The 14,990-nt window shown below is 41.8% G+C and overlaps 1 protein-coding gene across 3 annotated transcripts; it reads right to left on the bottom strand.

Moving 5' to 3' along the window:
• Positions 1-1,017: 1,017 nt before the first annotated feature.
• Positions 1,018-9,689, bottom strand: LOC117851588 (kinesin-like protein KIN-14M). Of its 3 annotated transcripts, XM_034733426.2 has the most exons (21): positions 9,359-9,689; positions 9,067-9,257; positions 8,856-8,966; positions 7,881-8,106; positions 7,302-7,453; positions 7,121-7,204; positions 6,925-7,002; positions 6,734-6,859; positions 6,620-6,643; positions 5,661-6,362; positions 5,502-5,583; positions 5,315-5,410; positions 5,053-5,232; positions 4,814-4,920; positions 4,520-4,698; positions 4,057-4,221; positions 3,721-3,974; positions 3,477-3,640; positions 2,649-3,208; positions 2,339-2,439; positions 1,018-1,424 (listed from the first exon to the last, which is right to left on the bottom strand). In XM_034733426.2, the coding sequence occupies exons 1-21, from the start codon at positions 9,384-9,386 to the stop codon at positions 1,348-1,350; spliced, it is 3,687 nt and encodes a 1,228-aa protein (XP_034589317.1). In that variant the 5' UTR covers positions 9,387-9,689; the 3' UTR covers positions 1,018-1,347. The 3 variants fall into 3 exon arrangements, with proteins under 3 accessions (XP_034589317.1, XP_072149324.1, XP_034589319.1); XM_072293223.1 differs by lacking the exons at positions 7,881-8,106; positions 9,067-9,257; positions 9,359-9,689 and having other exon boundaries at positions 8,856-8,962; XM_034733428.2 differs by lacking the exons at positions 8,856-8,966; positions 9,067-9,257; positions 9,359-9,689 and having other exon boundaries at positions 7,302-7,407; positions 7,881-8,012.
• Between the last annotated feature and the right edge of the window lie 5,301 nt (positions 9,690-14,990).

Here is a 14,990-nt window from a genome sequence, read left to right as displayed (position 1 = left end):
TGTGAGCAAGCACAGAGCAATCAGGAGGAGGATAAGATCTCAGGAGGAGCGCCGGTGAACGCCGCCGGAAACCCCGGTTCAGCTTTACTGAATTCGCAAGACAGAAAATGTTCGATGCCTGAAACGCTACAGCAGTAACAGCACTGGCCTATATGACCAAAGCGCACACGGGCACGCAGGGCCCACAAAGTCATACACATACTTAAAATGTACTCACTCAAATACGCCTTCCGTCACCGCTGGCGCCATCTTCGGCTTCAGGCCCTTCCTTTTCCTTCTCTCCTCCAGTGGTGACAGAGACACACAAGAGATCAGAGATATGAGCATACTACTTCCAGCTTCCCTTATGCTCGATGTCCGGATTAGATCACAAATCATCCAAGCTCTCAAATTTGTCTAGATTGAAGATGTACAAGCATCAAATTGGAGCCAACATAGAAGAAATTTCAGATGAGAGTCCAAATTTGAGTTGAAACAGTTGGAACTCAAAATTGAATAACAAAACAAGATGCAATCCATTCGCATCTCTTCTCAACAAATCCCACAACCACCGAACCTAAACCCCACGTAGTGAGAGAGGGGGGAAGGCAAAAGAGAGACAGCCGCCATGAACGATCTCGTTGGTGATGGCGACTAACCTGGAAGGGGTGAGGCAATGGGATCTAGCTCATGGAGACGAGTTGTATCAAGGAGGAGCGCCGGTGCTCGAGGCACGGGAAGGATGGAGGCGAAGGGCCGCGCGGCGCCACGTCGGGCGATGCGAGATGGAGGCCGAGGAAGACGACGCCGCGAGTAGTATTGAGGAAGATTAATATGCATCCATTGTTTACAGGTGTTGAAAGTAGAGGATCAACTTTGTTTTCGTTTGGATTTCTGGCAATGCATCCAGATAGAAGTACTACTACGGTAATACTAAAAATAACAGTGAATCTATAGTGATACTAAAGTTTTTGTTTGCTAAAAAAGATTTGTAAAACCACTAATGATTAAATTCCTATGAAAATAGAATGGAGGGGGTACTTTTGTTAAAAAAAAGTAGTATCACTTCTTTTCAACAATCAATGAAGATTTATTCCCTCTTTCAACAAATCAACAAAGCTTTTTCTACCCTTACATATGTACAAGAAAAATTTACATAATCACTACACAGAAAAGAGAATATCTCTCTTTCATCAAAAAGGGGAAAAACTACTATCCAACAGAATCATCTTCTCCAATGAATCCAAATTTCATCAACGGTTAGGAAAAGCAGAGGGCATCATCGATGAGCAGCCATAAATAATAGATATTATCTGAGTGCTGTACAAAACATAAAACTAGTGCTGGAACACATTGATCAAACTTGAGCTATGTCCATCTCTTTGTAGTATTTGACGTTCTTGGTGCAGATATTGCTTGTGTCGATGACGTTCTCGCAGCTGACACTGCACAAAAAGAATTCATAATATTTTATATGTTTTTAATAATGCATAGTAAGTCTTACCTAACATTCTAACTCAGAATAGATATAAATCCCACTAATTTGCATTAGTAAAAAAATGATACACTACAGCCAGTTCATCCAAAACTAAGCCACAGAGCAAAGCCAGTGGTGGGTAATGTACCCATACTGCATCAGTTGGTAAATTGCCTTAGCACACTGCCTTGTTAGAAGGGTTTAACTTCTTTTCTACACTTGAACCTACACTAGTTTCATTTAATCAGATCAAAACTTTTTGGAACTGAGTTACTACAGTACACGCTGCTACAGGTTCCCCATGGGTAACCGTCATGTATTGGAGTAACTAGTAAGCAAAGGTCAAGGGAGCACCATGACTTATCAAGCAATTACTGATTTAGCACTCCTAGGGTAACTTTATTAGTGACCCAAGCTTTATCTCGTTTTCCCTTTTATAAAAATAATACTATAAATTGGTGTTTCTGTTTGCAAAGTGGAAGTGAAACTTGTTGGAAAATCATATAAAAATAAGTAGCAGCACCTTGGCATCCTCCTTTACTTGAACAAATAATCCACTTGTTTTAACTCTCAATGGTATTTTGCTTAACTTGGGGGCATATTCAGTGTTGTACAAATGATATATTTAAATAGTAGATCTTCAGACATGATAGTGGAGTGTCACATATCTCATTAATTTTTTTCCACATGTGTTCTTATCCGAATTATGGAGATTTTCAGTTCATGTTTTAGATATTCAGATTATTCTCAGGCATGGGAAAAATTTTTAATGCAAGGCATATTTTTGAACTTTGCCGCAATCATTGCCTTAATGATGCTTATGCAGGAACAGAAATTCAGTTCCATGAATCCAAAGAAAATATGGTTGGCACTGGAGCTTACATGGAGATCTAGGAGCTGGAGGATCTCTTAGTTTAGGCCATAATGAAGTTTGAGCTGGTTTTGGTGCTGTTGTCCTCTGGACTCGAGTGGCCACCTTAGACCTGTATGAGGAAGATTATGTGCTTATAAATAAAAAACTAATTAAGACAAATGGCCAACCAAATCCAATCTCAACACCCAATGCTCCTACTAAATGCTAATTATATGCAGATTGAAAAGAAATGATAGTTGTAACTCGCAAGGAAACATATTTGCATCATGAAACCATGATTGTAGGAATTTTCACTATAGATAAATGGAGAGCACTTACAAACGATCATTTGGAGTTTTTGGTGCCTTCTCTTTCTCTTTCAGGGTGCTAGATGTTTTTTCCTGCTCTGGGAAGAGTGTCAACTCAACTATACTGCCTACTGAAACATCAGTCTCTGTGCCCATGGAAAGACCACTATCTGATATATCACTTAACCTCTCCTCTGATTCAGCATAGCCAAAGCAAGCAAGCTCAGGGTCAGCAGAATTCTGACTCATCTCACCTAAAGAGATCTTAGGAAGTCCCATAATGCCCCTCTGTGGTTGGATATCATCAACAGACTGCATAGAACCAGATTCAGAGTGCCTGTCACTGATATCAGAGAAGTTATCAGCATCAGAGCCAGCCCTACTGCCAATGTTCATTGCTTTTCCACCAGACGCCGTTCTTCGGTGTTTGATTCTGCTCCCTAAAGAAGATATGCCCGGGGAGGAGGATGAATGTTTCAATGGGGAATCAGCACGTTTCACTGTCCTGGCCCTTGGAGTTTGTGTCTTGAGTAGTTGTAATCTGTTTATTTCCTCATCTTTCTTTGCAATTTTATCTTTGAGCAGTGAAAGCTGCAGGGTGGAAAGGACATTAGAAATCAAATGATGTCTGAAAGTGCTGGTGAGAGGAATGGTGTTGCAGTTCTGCTTTCAGTTCAGAACAAGAAAAAACTCTAATTATGTCACGTCCGGAGGTAAATCTTATTGCTAAATGATCATTGTATACAGATGAAGTATAGTAGACTAGTAGTGTATTAGAGAATAAACAATTGTAATCTATATCTACTTCCTTGGTACGAATAACAAAGAGATGGGCAAAAGGAAAACAGAGCTTTCTCACCTGTTCCATAAATTCTCTGATATCTTTGCCCTCTTTATTCGCCTTTGCAGCACCTAGTTCCACTCCAGAAACCCTTTCAGCGAACTTTAAAGTACTTAGAGTCTCTGAATAAGATGAGACATCTGGGTTGATCTGCACAAACATCAAGGTTTTTGCATGGCCACCTGCAGATGAAAACTTTTGGGTAAGTAACAACATAACATGGAGGACAATGATATATAGAACAACCAGCAGCAGTAATCACCCAAAGAAGTTTGCAGGACTTGTGTAAGTTTGCTGTTCCGGTACGGTACATGTGCATTCTTCTGTGATAAAGAAAATATGACATCTCCAAGAGCGGACAGAGATTTGTTAATGTGTTGTGCTTCTTTGAGTCTATCTCCTGTAACAGCAGAACGGTCCACTCTCTCACTACCAGCAAGATCAACGAGATGTAGTGCGCCGCGCAAAGTAGCTCCAGTTTTCAAATCTAAACCTCGAATGTGTATGGTAACAACACTGCAGAATTAATCAAATTAGTCTTCGTTTTAAAAATAACCATAAGGAAAACATAACTGGATTATGGAGTATGAAAATTTACCTGTGAGATCTGCTGCTTCTTTCATTCAATGCTGTTGAACCCACAGCTCTGTTTGCAAGTCCCATTCTCATTAACTGAATAACATCAGACATTGAGCTAACAGGATGCAATGTTGCATCAGGAACAGCAAGCCCATTGGGTTGGCTGGCATTCAAAATCCCTAGTGTGTGCAAGTTAAAGGAAAAGTTCAATGTTCTTATAAACTGTTTCATTTGTAAACATGCAAATGATTTGAGGGGATATGTTATTACAAGGCATGTAGATAGCCAATTGTTCCATCATGGATGGTAAAAGGATGCCCAACTAATTTTCAAGTTTCTACATACGTTCATTTGAACTGAATCAACTGAACTAGTTCAAAGCCAGGCCTAGGGTCCAGTTGCATGTATACTTATCACATTGGAAGAGAAAATGAAGATGTATAACAAATAAATGTGAGTACTCAGAGGGGGGCAAAGGATATTTCTTCTCTGGACCATTGCTGCAAAGAAGATCACGGATTTGTTCATTGTATATCTCAATCATTTGAACACTAAATTCATACATGATTGTATCCCCACGATTATGTGAAATGTGGAACAGGTCATTCAAAGCTCTGTAATTAACACCCCATTCCTTCTCGGTTGCATTTTCAGGTCCAGTCTGAGATAGTTCAACAAAGAAAATGGTACCATGAATACATTATAGCTGAAGAGAAAACGTTCATTCTCTGAAAGAAGCTAATTATATGAAGAATTTTATATGCAGTGATTCATACCATTGTGTACGTTTTTCCTGATCCAGTTTGACCATATGCAAAAATGCAAACATTATAGCCATCAAGAACTGATCTGATAAGGGGTTGAATGTCCTTGAATACCTCATCTTTAAAAGGAAAAAAAATAAGGCAGATATTTTATGTTAGTGCTCCAAAAGTATGATCCTTACCTATAATACAATAAAGTCATCAATATCTAACGCAAAGGGACATCACGTTGATCACATTTTCATATGTACCTTGAGAAGCAGTGGGGCCAAGAACTTTGTTGAATTTGAATGACTTGCTCCCTTCATTTCCTTTTCGTGTGGGATTTGCAATAATGAGTTCACCATCATCACCAACATATTCAATTGTAGTAGATTTCCTATCCTCCCCGGGAAGAAAAGGTCTTATCCGGCAATGAACTCTTATGTTTCCTGGTTAAGAAATAAGCAACCTAAAAAACTATACAGTTAAGGAGATGAATATACCCAAAAAAATATTTTTGTTCACAGTCACCTTTTAGCTCCTGAATCTCATTGAACAATTTTCTATTTTCTTCAAGAGCAGCATGATAATTTTCAGCATCATTTATCAGTACATTAAGACTTTGTCCTGCAGAGTTGGTACGGTTATGCAAGTTATAAATGCCAATTATTAAGTGTATGCAATGAGGAATAAAATCACTAGTTGTGCTCATTCATACCAAGGCCACTAATTTCTTCACACCATCTTTTCTGGCAGTTTTGGATTTCATGCCTAATGGAAACAGAAGACAACCTCAAATCCTGATAGGGGAGAAGTTTTAATTTAATTATTATGTCTTACAAGAAACACCGAGAACAACTAATTTAACCGTCACTACCTGGACACTCTGTATTTGCAGACCTACAAATTGGTTCACCATGATTTCCTTCTGCTCCCAACTTTCGATTCTTGATTTTAACGATTCCTCAAAATCGCTTGCTCTCATTCTAGAATCTTCGAGCATTAGCTCTACTGCTTTTATCCTCTGTTCGAACTCCTCATTTGCCTGCAAAGCTCTAGTCTCCAGTTCTTGAATACGTCTGTTATGAGATTTTCCTGCTTCTGCAAGCTCTTGCCTGAGTTTTGATATTATAATGTCACTATTATCCTTGTCCTTTAGAAGCTTAAGCATGTCTTCCTTCACTGACTTTAACATGCTCTGGCTCTCTTCATATGATGATTTCATGGTTTCTAATTCGAGCTTTAGTTTCATAATTGTATGATTACTTTCTTCTTTTTCCTTCATCATCCTAAATATTTTATCATCATATGTCATTGATTTAGCTGCATGTACATCTGCTGATTGATCTTTGTCATCCACTTTGCCGTTCTTCAAGGTACCAATATCTTCCTTCTCCTTAATCAGCGTAACTATTTCTTCCTTCTCTTTCATCAGTCTAATTATTTCTTCCTTATCTTTCAAGAGCCTAGCCATATCTTCCTTATCCTTTGTCAATCTAGTTACATCTTCCTTGTCCTTCATCGAGCTTGGCATATCTTTGTCAACCAATCTTCGTTCTTCACCTTTGCTTTTGTCCATCTAAAGAATGAAAAGAATTAATCAATATTCACACAAAGGAGACTTAAGTTAAACCATGCCATTGTTTGGGAAAACTTGATCTTGTGGTGCCTTTAAGCTGATTCTTCCTGAACTATCAATGCTTATTTGGTTACAAGCCCTTTTACAGAATTTAGATCAACACAAAATTGTAAAGCAAACAGTAGCAAAAGTTCAATTAAATATATGCAGAGGACAGTAAAATGAACAAGTAACCAGTTTTTGGACAAGAAACAAACCTTCATGACATAATCTGCAGCAACCTGAAAAATAATTTAAGAAACTATATAAGAAAGAGACATATTGTTCATGTTAGGTGTCAAATATAAACCGAAACTTATGTTGCAACGTACATTTGCTTTTCCATTTGTTGCATTCGAGTGTATTTGTGTTTGTCCACTCATCCCGCTTGCAAGTGCTTCTAATACTCTTATCCTTGATTTATATTTCTCTTCACGTGCTCTCATAAGGTTATTTTGCTGAATACAAGTAACAATTACGACAGGAATAATCTGAAAATTAATTATAAAATAGTGCTCCTTACATTTCTTATGTGTTCTGCTTGAGTAGAAATGCGTCGTTCAATCTCCAGTATTACCTTTCTCAACAAGCAAGTGATGTGCTGCGCAAGGAACAGTATCTTTTTATTCAAGAGGGCAAAAGATACTATAAAACAAAATGTACCAAAGGCTTCGAGTATGAACAGAAACAACTAACTGCATTGCTTTTGAGTAGCCTACATAAGGAATTTCTCCATTCTTATTCTCAATGATCTCGTCAAGGATGCTATTCACAAAACTCAGAAGTGACTGGGTAGGAGCGTTCTGCAAAATTGGTTCCATGATACAAAGAATAAAAAAGATATTGTGCTGACATGATTATCTAAGTACATTTAAAAAATGAGTACTATAATGCCCTTACATCCAAGTTGGTGGATTTCATCATCTCCAAAATTTTAGAAGTAGGCACATCAGAATAAACTCCATGTCTCAGATGGAAGACTTCATGGAAATTGTGCCCGGCATGCCTTGAAATAGAAGATAGTTCAGGCCGTGACATCGGAGATGATGGTTCTACAATAAAAAAATAAAGAATTTTCAACTGATAAGTGACCTGCTTTACATCTTAAGGCTCCATTGCAAGGACTAAGTATCAGTAACTGTATGCATTTAATTATGTGCATATTTCTTTAAAATTTCAGAACTAATGGGATAACCCTATTTAGTTTTGTCTGTAGCCCCTTGAACTGCTGAAAGCTTTGGCATGTGCAGCGCCACCGGCTGTATCGAAACCTACATTAGACTAACTAACCAGTGTGTGTTCTTACTCCTTAATTATTGATTGATTTTTCCATGGATTACAATTGTATGGCTAATGGTTTCGAGCACACCACTACCTTGCGGTGCAACAAACTTATCGATTTTCATCTTCTTAATACAAAGATGCGCACCTCTCCTACGCATTCTCGAAAAAAAAATTGACATGTAGAGAAAATCTCACCTGATGGACCTGGACTTTTGGAGACCTTTTGTAGGTTCCCTCTCGCTTGTTTACTCTCTTCTCCGAACCCAGAGTTCTGTGTACTATGACCATTTTCCCTTATGGAAAACTCCATGCTTGGCATCCTACCGTTTTCTTCAAGGCTACAGTGCAAGCCTTCCCCAACATGGGAGCCAAACCGATCCCTTAGTGCAAGAAGACAGACAATCACAGCTGACATTGGGCCCTAGATGAATGCCAATAATGTGAAGGAATGAGGGCAGGTAGATAATTTTTTATATTGCAGAGAGGTGGCAATATTGCAGAACTGACAAACATTGCCAGAACATCACCATAGTAATCGAATATGCATCACATTGGAACATGGCTGAAGTGGATATCTGGATATCATAAAAACCCATCATTGAACAAATGATTGTTTACATCTTTGTTACATTTTTTGTAGTCCAGAGCAAATTGCTACTCACTACGGACTTGCCATCGATTTTATTACAACTTGAGCTTCATAAAATAATTAATGTAATAAAACTTATGTGAAATGTTGGAATGGATATGTCGATGTCCCAAAATTTTCATACGGTCTGTCATTTGGATAACGTGCACCATGCTACCGTGCTAGTGGAGTCACATGTCATAAGTTTGAGGAATAGTGAAATTTTCTGTTTCTGAATTGGAAGCTAGCACATGCCGCACCCAGCATCCAGTACCGGTTTAAGCAGAAAAGGACGAGATTAACGTGTCATCTGGCCAATCAACAAACTGAAGAGTAATCACAAGCATCGGCCACCTACAGCGAAAGCAGAGTCCAAGCTTCTCCGATTTGAAACGCTACCGCACAGCACCCGGAGTTCCAAAATGTTGTCAGACACGCAAGTCACAACTAAACCTCAACTGCTTTTTTAATTGTTTTTGGAATAGTAGCTACTGAACCCAAGCAGATGCAGTTGATGGTCTAAGGGAGAATCGAACGCGTACCCTGTCGAGGTCGGAGGCGGCGAAGGTGGGCAGGCCCATCCGCTCCACGGCCGCCAGGAACCTCGCCACATCGGTCCCCCCAGCCGCCGCCGCCGCCGCCGAGGCTCCGCCCTGCAGCAGCGACTACGATCAGTCGATCATGACCTGACAAACCCAAAATGGAGCCGCGCGCGCGCCCTCGCGCGGAGCAGGGCGATCGGCGACGTCCTACCTCGTCGGGAGTCGAAGCAGCAGGGGCGAGCGTGCGGAGCGCCGCGGCGAGGAGCGCGCCGTCGACGAGCGCGGCCCGGAGGTCGTGATCGGACGCGCGCGGCGGGGGCAACGGCAGCCCCTCGCCCGCCAGCAGCGACCGCAGCCACGCGACCGCCTCCGATCGCCGCCGCCGCTCCTCCCGGCTCTCCGCTGCGAACAAACAGACATTGAAAAAAAAAGTTAACGATCCGCGGTAAGCGCCGCGCCGGGTGACAGCAACTTGGTGAAGGCTGCAGGGTAGAGGGGTTTACGCGACTCGGCGGCGGCGGCGACGGACATGGGGGGAATCGGGCGAGCCCGAAGGAAGGGTGCCGCCGGGAGGTACGGTGGTGGAATCGGATTGAGAGGCCGGAGACGGAGGTGTTTGACCCACCCGGGAGGAGGAGGCGACCGGACGGGGAGGCGAAGCGCGCGCGGGAGGTGGGGACGATCGAGAAGACGTGGGCGAGTGGGCGACGTGCGGAGGGAGTCAGGGAGGGTGGTGGGAACGGGATGGTGTGCTCTTGAGCTGGCTACTACTGGGGTTGGGCAGAACTAGAGTGGTGCGCGGAGACTGGAGACCATGGAGCTCCTCCCAAATACTCACAAGTCTCTCATGTTCATCCGCAACTTTCCGTTAAAAGAATGAACAAAATATTTGTAATTAATTTGTTCGGGGAGGCTTTCGGAAGTCTACTTACACATCAAGCTGATGCGAAAAAGAAAGGCAGCAGCACCGAAAGTCCGTGGCTGGACGGCGGTGGTTGAAGAACGACTGACAGCGGCAGCAACCGCCACACCGGCTCATTTCACTATCAAACAGGATCACGTCGGACTCGGCCCCGCCCTTCAACTTCCCAGCGACTCGCCACCGTCAGAATCAGGCGAGCATCAGTTCTTCAGCTTAATGTTCACAATATTCAGATTAGCCGCAGGCCTCCCTCTTGTTTGGACTGAGTTCAGACTTCAGATAACATTTTACTGCATGGCTTCCTTTTCTTTTTGTTTGGGGCGAATTCAGACTTTAGGGCTACTTCCTTCATGTCCTGACAGAGTACAATTAAAGAATCAGAGTAATTTTCTAGTCGATCGCTTCCACACGACGCATCGTTATCCTTGCTGGCAGCTCATCAAGTGAGCTTCATAAAAAAGAAGCTCATCAAGTGCAAAGATTAGCACGTCACGGAGACGGGCATGCCTTTTCTAAACCCGCGGCCATCAATTGACCATACACGCATGTATGGAAACGGAAGCCCATTCCGTCGCCGGGAAGGCACCGTGTTTAGTCGTCTACACGCGCCGCTGTTTAATGGAGTCATCAGCCGGGAAGAGACGACATCAGCTAGAGGAGCCGGTAGCGGTAGTGGCCATCACGCACGTACGGCATCGGTTGGTAATGCACCCTGTCCTGCTCGGAGTTTCTGCGTGGCGTCGAGGCCGAGCACGTCGCCCGTTCAATTGAAAACTCTTGTGGCCTGTGGGTGTTGAGCTGTTGGTCTTTGGAAAATGAACTGATCAAGCGGATTAAATCGATGGATAATGTAATGCTAGCTCGGGGCAGGCATAGCCTTACCTGCCTTTTATGATTTTATCAGCAAGCTAAGCTTGCATAAGTCTGACCAGCTCAAGCAATTGTTGCCAAGATTTTAGGACCATGTCCCTAAAATAAAGAAAAAGGAAGTATGTGGTGGGCTTCTTTTGCTTGGGCTCTTGTGCTTGGACGCAACCACTCGAGGCCCAAAAGTCTGAATTGGAGCAAGTAAGAGACCCACATGTGGTGATCGAGGAGGAGAGGAGGAGGCTTGGACCCAACCAAATAGAAAGAAGTTTAGCCAATCACCACAAGTCCAAATCAGCCATTCCGGCCTTTTCGTGGCCCATTAAGGGCACTAGTGTTTCCAGTAGTTGTCGCGATTTGCAAACGAGCCTGCAGCCTGCAGGCTATTGGGAATTTGACAACGATTTAGTTGGAACATGGAAACAAACAAACTCTTCATAATCTTTCAAACGGGTCAAAAAACAAGTGTCCAATAACACATCTATGTCACTGCCTCGTGGAAGTAAGGCTAGAGTAGTGCTTTAACTGAAACTTGTGGAGTAAACAGTGACCGTCATTCGTAACGAAGTCTTGAGGATCCCTACATAGTACATATTCTTCTGAAAAAGGCTGCATCTTTCTTTCTCACAAGGAAGCTTCTCTGTTGGTCTACACCCTGCCAAACGCAGCAATTGTAGTACAAATACCTCGTGAAGGTCATGCGGAAGTGCAAAACCTTTTCAGTGCAAAAGGCCCACAGGAATACAAAATAGTACCTCATAAAACTTTGCGCAAAGTGCACAGATATTTCAGTGCAACTGCAAGAGTGCTACAAGATACTACTTGCTGCACATAGTCAATGTTTCAGTTACTGTAAAAGGGCAGCAACTTGCTGAACCTTGCAATAATATACTTTGCAGAAAGTGCAACGATATATATCATTGCAAAAGCCCTGAACGCATATCTTATGATCTTCCTATTCCCTACACGGTACTCCATACTCCATAGCCAATCCTCAGTTACTTCATTCATCAACTTGCAACTTGAATACACAAAGAACAAAGGAAACTATGAGAAGGACACCAGTGAGCAAGAGCATGCATTCAGACCTATCCGTCCCCCAATTAGGCCACAAGCAAGCATGCTCTCCAAAGGCAAAGCTGATTAAAGCAGGATATACCAAGATTCAAAGATCAAAAGAGCCCTAATTAAATATAATACCCTCGACGCTATGCTTGCCATGTATGCCCAGTTGCCCCCAAACCAGCGGCAACCGCACTGGATCACGTCTCTGGTAAGCGCATTCTAGGGTCCGTGTATACCAACACTGGTTAAAGGACACCGACTGATCAACTTTTAAAAAATATATCTCCTACTCATGGATCACAGGTTTCTGTACTTAGGTAAGAGTGCTAATTAGTGGCTTGATTAATTAGTGTTTTGTGTGCTTTCACCTTTGCGATGCGAGTTAATTACTCTGAAAGAGGGGAGAAATTGGGGTTCAGGGTGGTGGTAGTGGGGATGGCAATTGCAATGGTGAGGCCTGCAAAGTTACAGGCATGTACCTAATGCGGCTTTTGGGAACTGACTGATCATTCAGGTACAGGGTCTCTAGCTGGTGAAACTACTTGGCAACTATGAGAAAAGCAGCTTTAGAGTTTAGAAACATGGCTGATTAGTTAGTTTTGTTTTATCTTGAATGATTGACGGTTAAAAGCAGGTACGATGGACTGAAAGATGATTATACTGCTATGTTATTCCTTTGATATGTTATATCTAGTCAAAAATATCAGAATAGCTCTTCATTTTCCTAGTTTTGTCGGACCTGCTACAGTACTCGAGTTCCATCATTAATCTTACGGCCCACTAATTAACTTTGCTCCTTCATCGAAATGACACGCAAATCTTTTGCTTGGCATGCTAGGTACTCGATTGAATTACAGGTCTGCTTTTCTAGAGCGTTCCATGGATCAACAATGCTCAATGGATCAGATAACAAAGCTGTGAACACTCTTATCGACAGAACAAAAGGGGCCCGTCTCCTTTGTCCTCCTCCTCCTTTAATAGGGTGCACAAGATTGCTGCACTCCACGGCTGCAACAAAGAAAAGAACATAAGCATACATATCGCTCCAAAGAAGAAAAAGGTGATTGGTCTGAAGCACAATAATTGCATCGTTCGACGAGTATACTACTAGTAGCAACACGTAGGGTGGACTTTTGGCGCCAAAATTAAGTAACAATAATTCAGTCAACTTCTCAAATCACATTGAATTAGGAGGACATTGCATTGATTTGAGCTGTGTGCCTGTGTGATTGTATGAATTACGAGGCTGTTCTTTACCTCTTTACATGTACACGTATGGTTGGTAGGCGAGGCAATCGTCAGGATCTGCCTGGATGTTCTGCACGTTTTATTTTGTATCTGTTGACACGCGAATTCAACATGCAATCAAAGATAAACTGTGCAGGTGGTAATAGCTAGCTAAGCTGTACGTGCGCACGTGTACATTCTCTCCTTCGTCGAACCATTCATGAAATGGAGGCAACTCTGACTGCAGCATGCCAGCAGAACTACACGCCAAATGTGATTGTTCTCATCAGTGTTGGTGATCTGGCTTAAATTCCTCCAATCATATACCTTAACCATGATTAAAATTGAAGAACTTCGCTATCAAATCGACCGCGTGCGGTAGCTTGCTGCCACAACAAGATCTCCATCAAGGCCACCGCCAGCTCAGAGTCAGTGAATCATCTTCCATTGAGATCTCGATGGAAACTTCGGTACTCAAATTTCGCCGAATCTGTACATGTGGAGCACGTTGGGAGGACAAGCGTTTTGCGTCTCAAATATCATTGGTTTGATTGGCTAATTTAATGATTAAGAACCTTGACACTCGACAGCCGGGGCCAGTAGGGTATATGATGATGGGTTTGTTTTCTTCTCCACTGCACAAAAGACACCCCCTCTTGCCAATCATGCAGTTTGCAGACCAGGTCACTGCTGTGGTCTCACAGTCACAGCAGGTCACTTTCTTGGCATTGCAGCATCACTTGTTGGGGGTTTCTGTGGTTGAAATCAGTGAACAATGGCCAATGGCATCATGTTTTCAGATTTCGTGTTTGTATTCGTGGACTAGTTCCTGCCTTCAACCCTAAGAAAAATTTCCTTTTGCATGCATGGCTTATTCATGGACTAGTTCCTGGAAGATAACGTAAATTGGTGTGCAACTGCACCATGCTTTCTTTCTTACACATAAGGGGTTACCGGATTAGCTAGTAAACTATGGTAAGGAGTTTCAAGACCCACAACCCACAGATCAAAGGATCAGCCAACAATAGCATAATCCAACAGTGTGCCTACGGCCAGTGAACAGAATTCAGTTCCCACCGACCGCGGCTGATGTAGGTTATTTGCAGATTTTGAATGTGATTCTTTTTTACTAATACTGACATACTGTGATACCATAAAAAAACCGCTAAAATTAACATGAGAGTTTCAGAGTTCTGTTAAAACTAATTACCCATTTGTAGCAACCATTGCCAATCTAACACCCTCAATCTTCCCTATAGGCACAAAATAACTCCGTTGGACTTAATTGGTGAATTTAAATTAACCTAGCAAATGCTTTTCATTTACCTTCTGCACTTTCCTCTCTCACGATCTGTCATTCTTGACCACTTTTGTTTAATATAACATGGCCTATTTTTCTGTTTTATCAATTAATTGTGCTCATTATTAGTCCATCTTCAATATGCAAGATTCTAGCTATTTGTTATACACACTTCTGAGGAGAGTATGTTAGGCTTCTGCTTGTGAATTCTTTTTTTTTTTTTGGCAATGATTCTGCTTGTGAATTCTATATTCTCTATTCAGGTAATGGTGCTTTCATTTTGTTCTTTTTTTGTTTCCTTGTTCTTCTTCTTCTACCTATGTAAGTTCATTTTTTTAAGGGATTGGATGTGTTGTGTCCAAACTAGATCTACCTTTAATTTTACCATGAATATGGTGACTTCCCTCCCTTGAGAGTAAACATAAGGTTATACAATACACAATAGCATTATAAACTTTGTATAGAGTCATATATTTTTGTTGTTCCTCTTTTCTTATTTCATGTTAGTACTCCTTTAACCTATGTGCATGTTATATATAGTTATACTTACTCAGTTCCTATATAATCAAGCTGAGAAAAAAGATACTTTAATTTAGAGAGCGCTAGTTTTTATACTATTTGGGAAGTTAAATTGCATGAGTCCTAAATCACACAGTACTGTCAATTGGCATGCAGTATTCAGTGGTTGATGTGATCATGTCCATAATACAATTGACTGTGGGTTTAGTCCCATTATCTTTTGCGTGTCGATCGG

The sequence above is a fragment of the Setaria viridis genome, chromosome 4 (genome assembly GCF_005286985.2).
Source record: "Setaria viridis chromosome 4, Setaria_viridis_v4.0, whole genome shotgun sequence".
Lineage (NCBI taxonomy): Eukaryota > Viridiplantae > Streptophyta > Magnoliopsida > Poales > Poaceae > Setaria > Setaria viridis.
Note: the sequence above shows the minus strand (reverse complement) of the source record. Positions and strands in the feature narration are given on the sequence as shown.

Bases quoted from the DNA above. Each gene is read 5' to 3' on its own strand.
- LOC117851588 (XM_034733426.2), bottom strand. From the start codon at position 9,386: ATGTCCGTCGCCGCCGCCGCCGAGTCGC. The intron at 9,258-9,358 runs GTAAACCCCTCT...GTTTGTTCGCAG, and splicing joins CGCCGCCGCCGCCGAGTCGC to CGGAGAGCCGGGAGGAGCGG. The intron at 4,699-4,813 runs GTATGAATCACT...GAACTATCTCAG, and splicing joins CAGGAAAAACGTACACAATG to ACTGGACCTGAAAATGCAAC.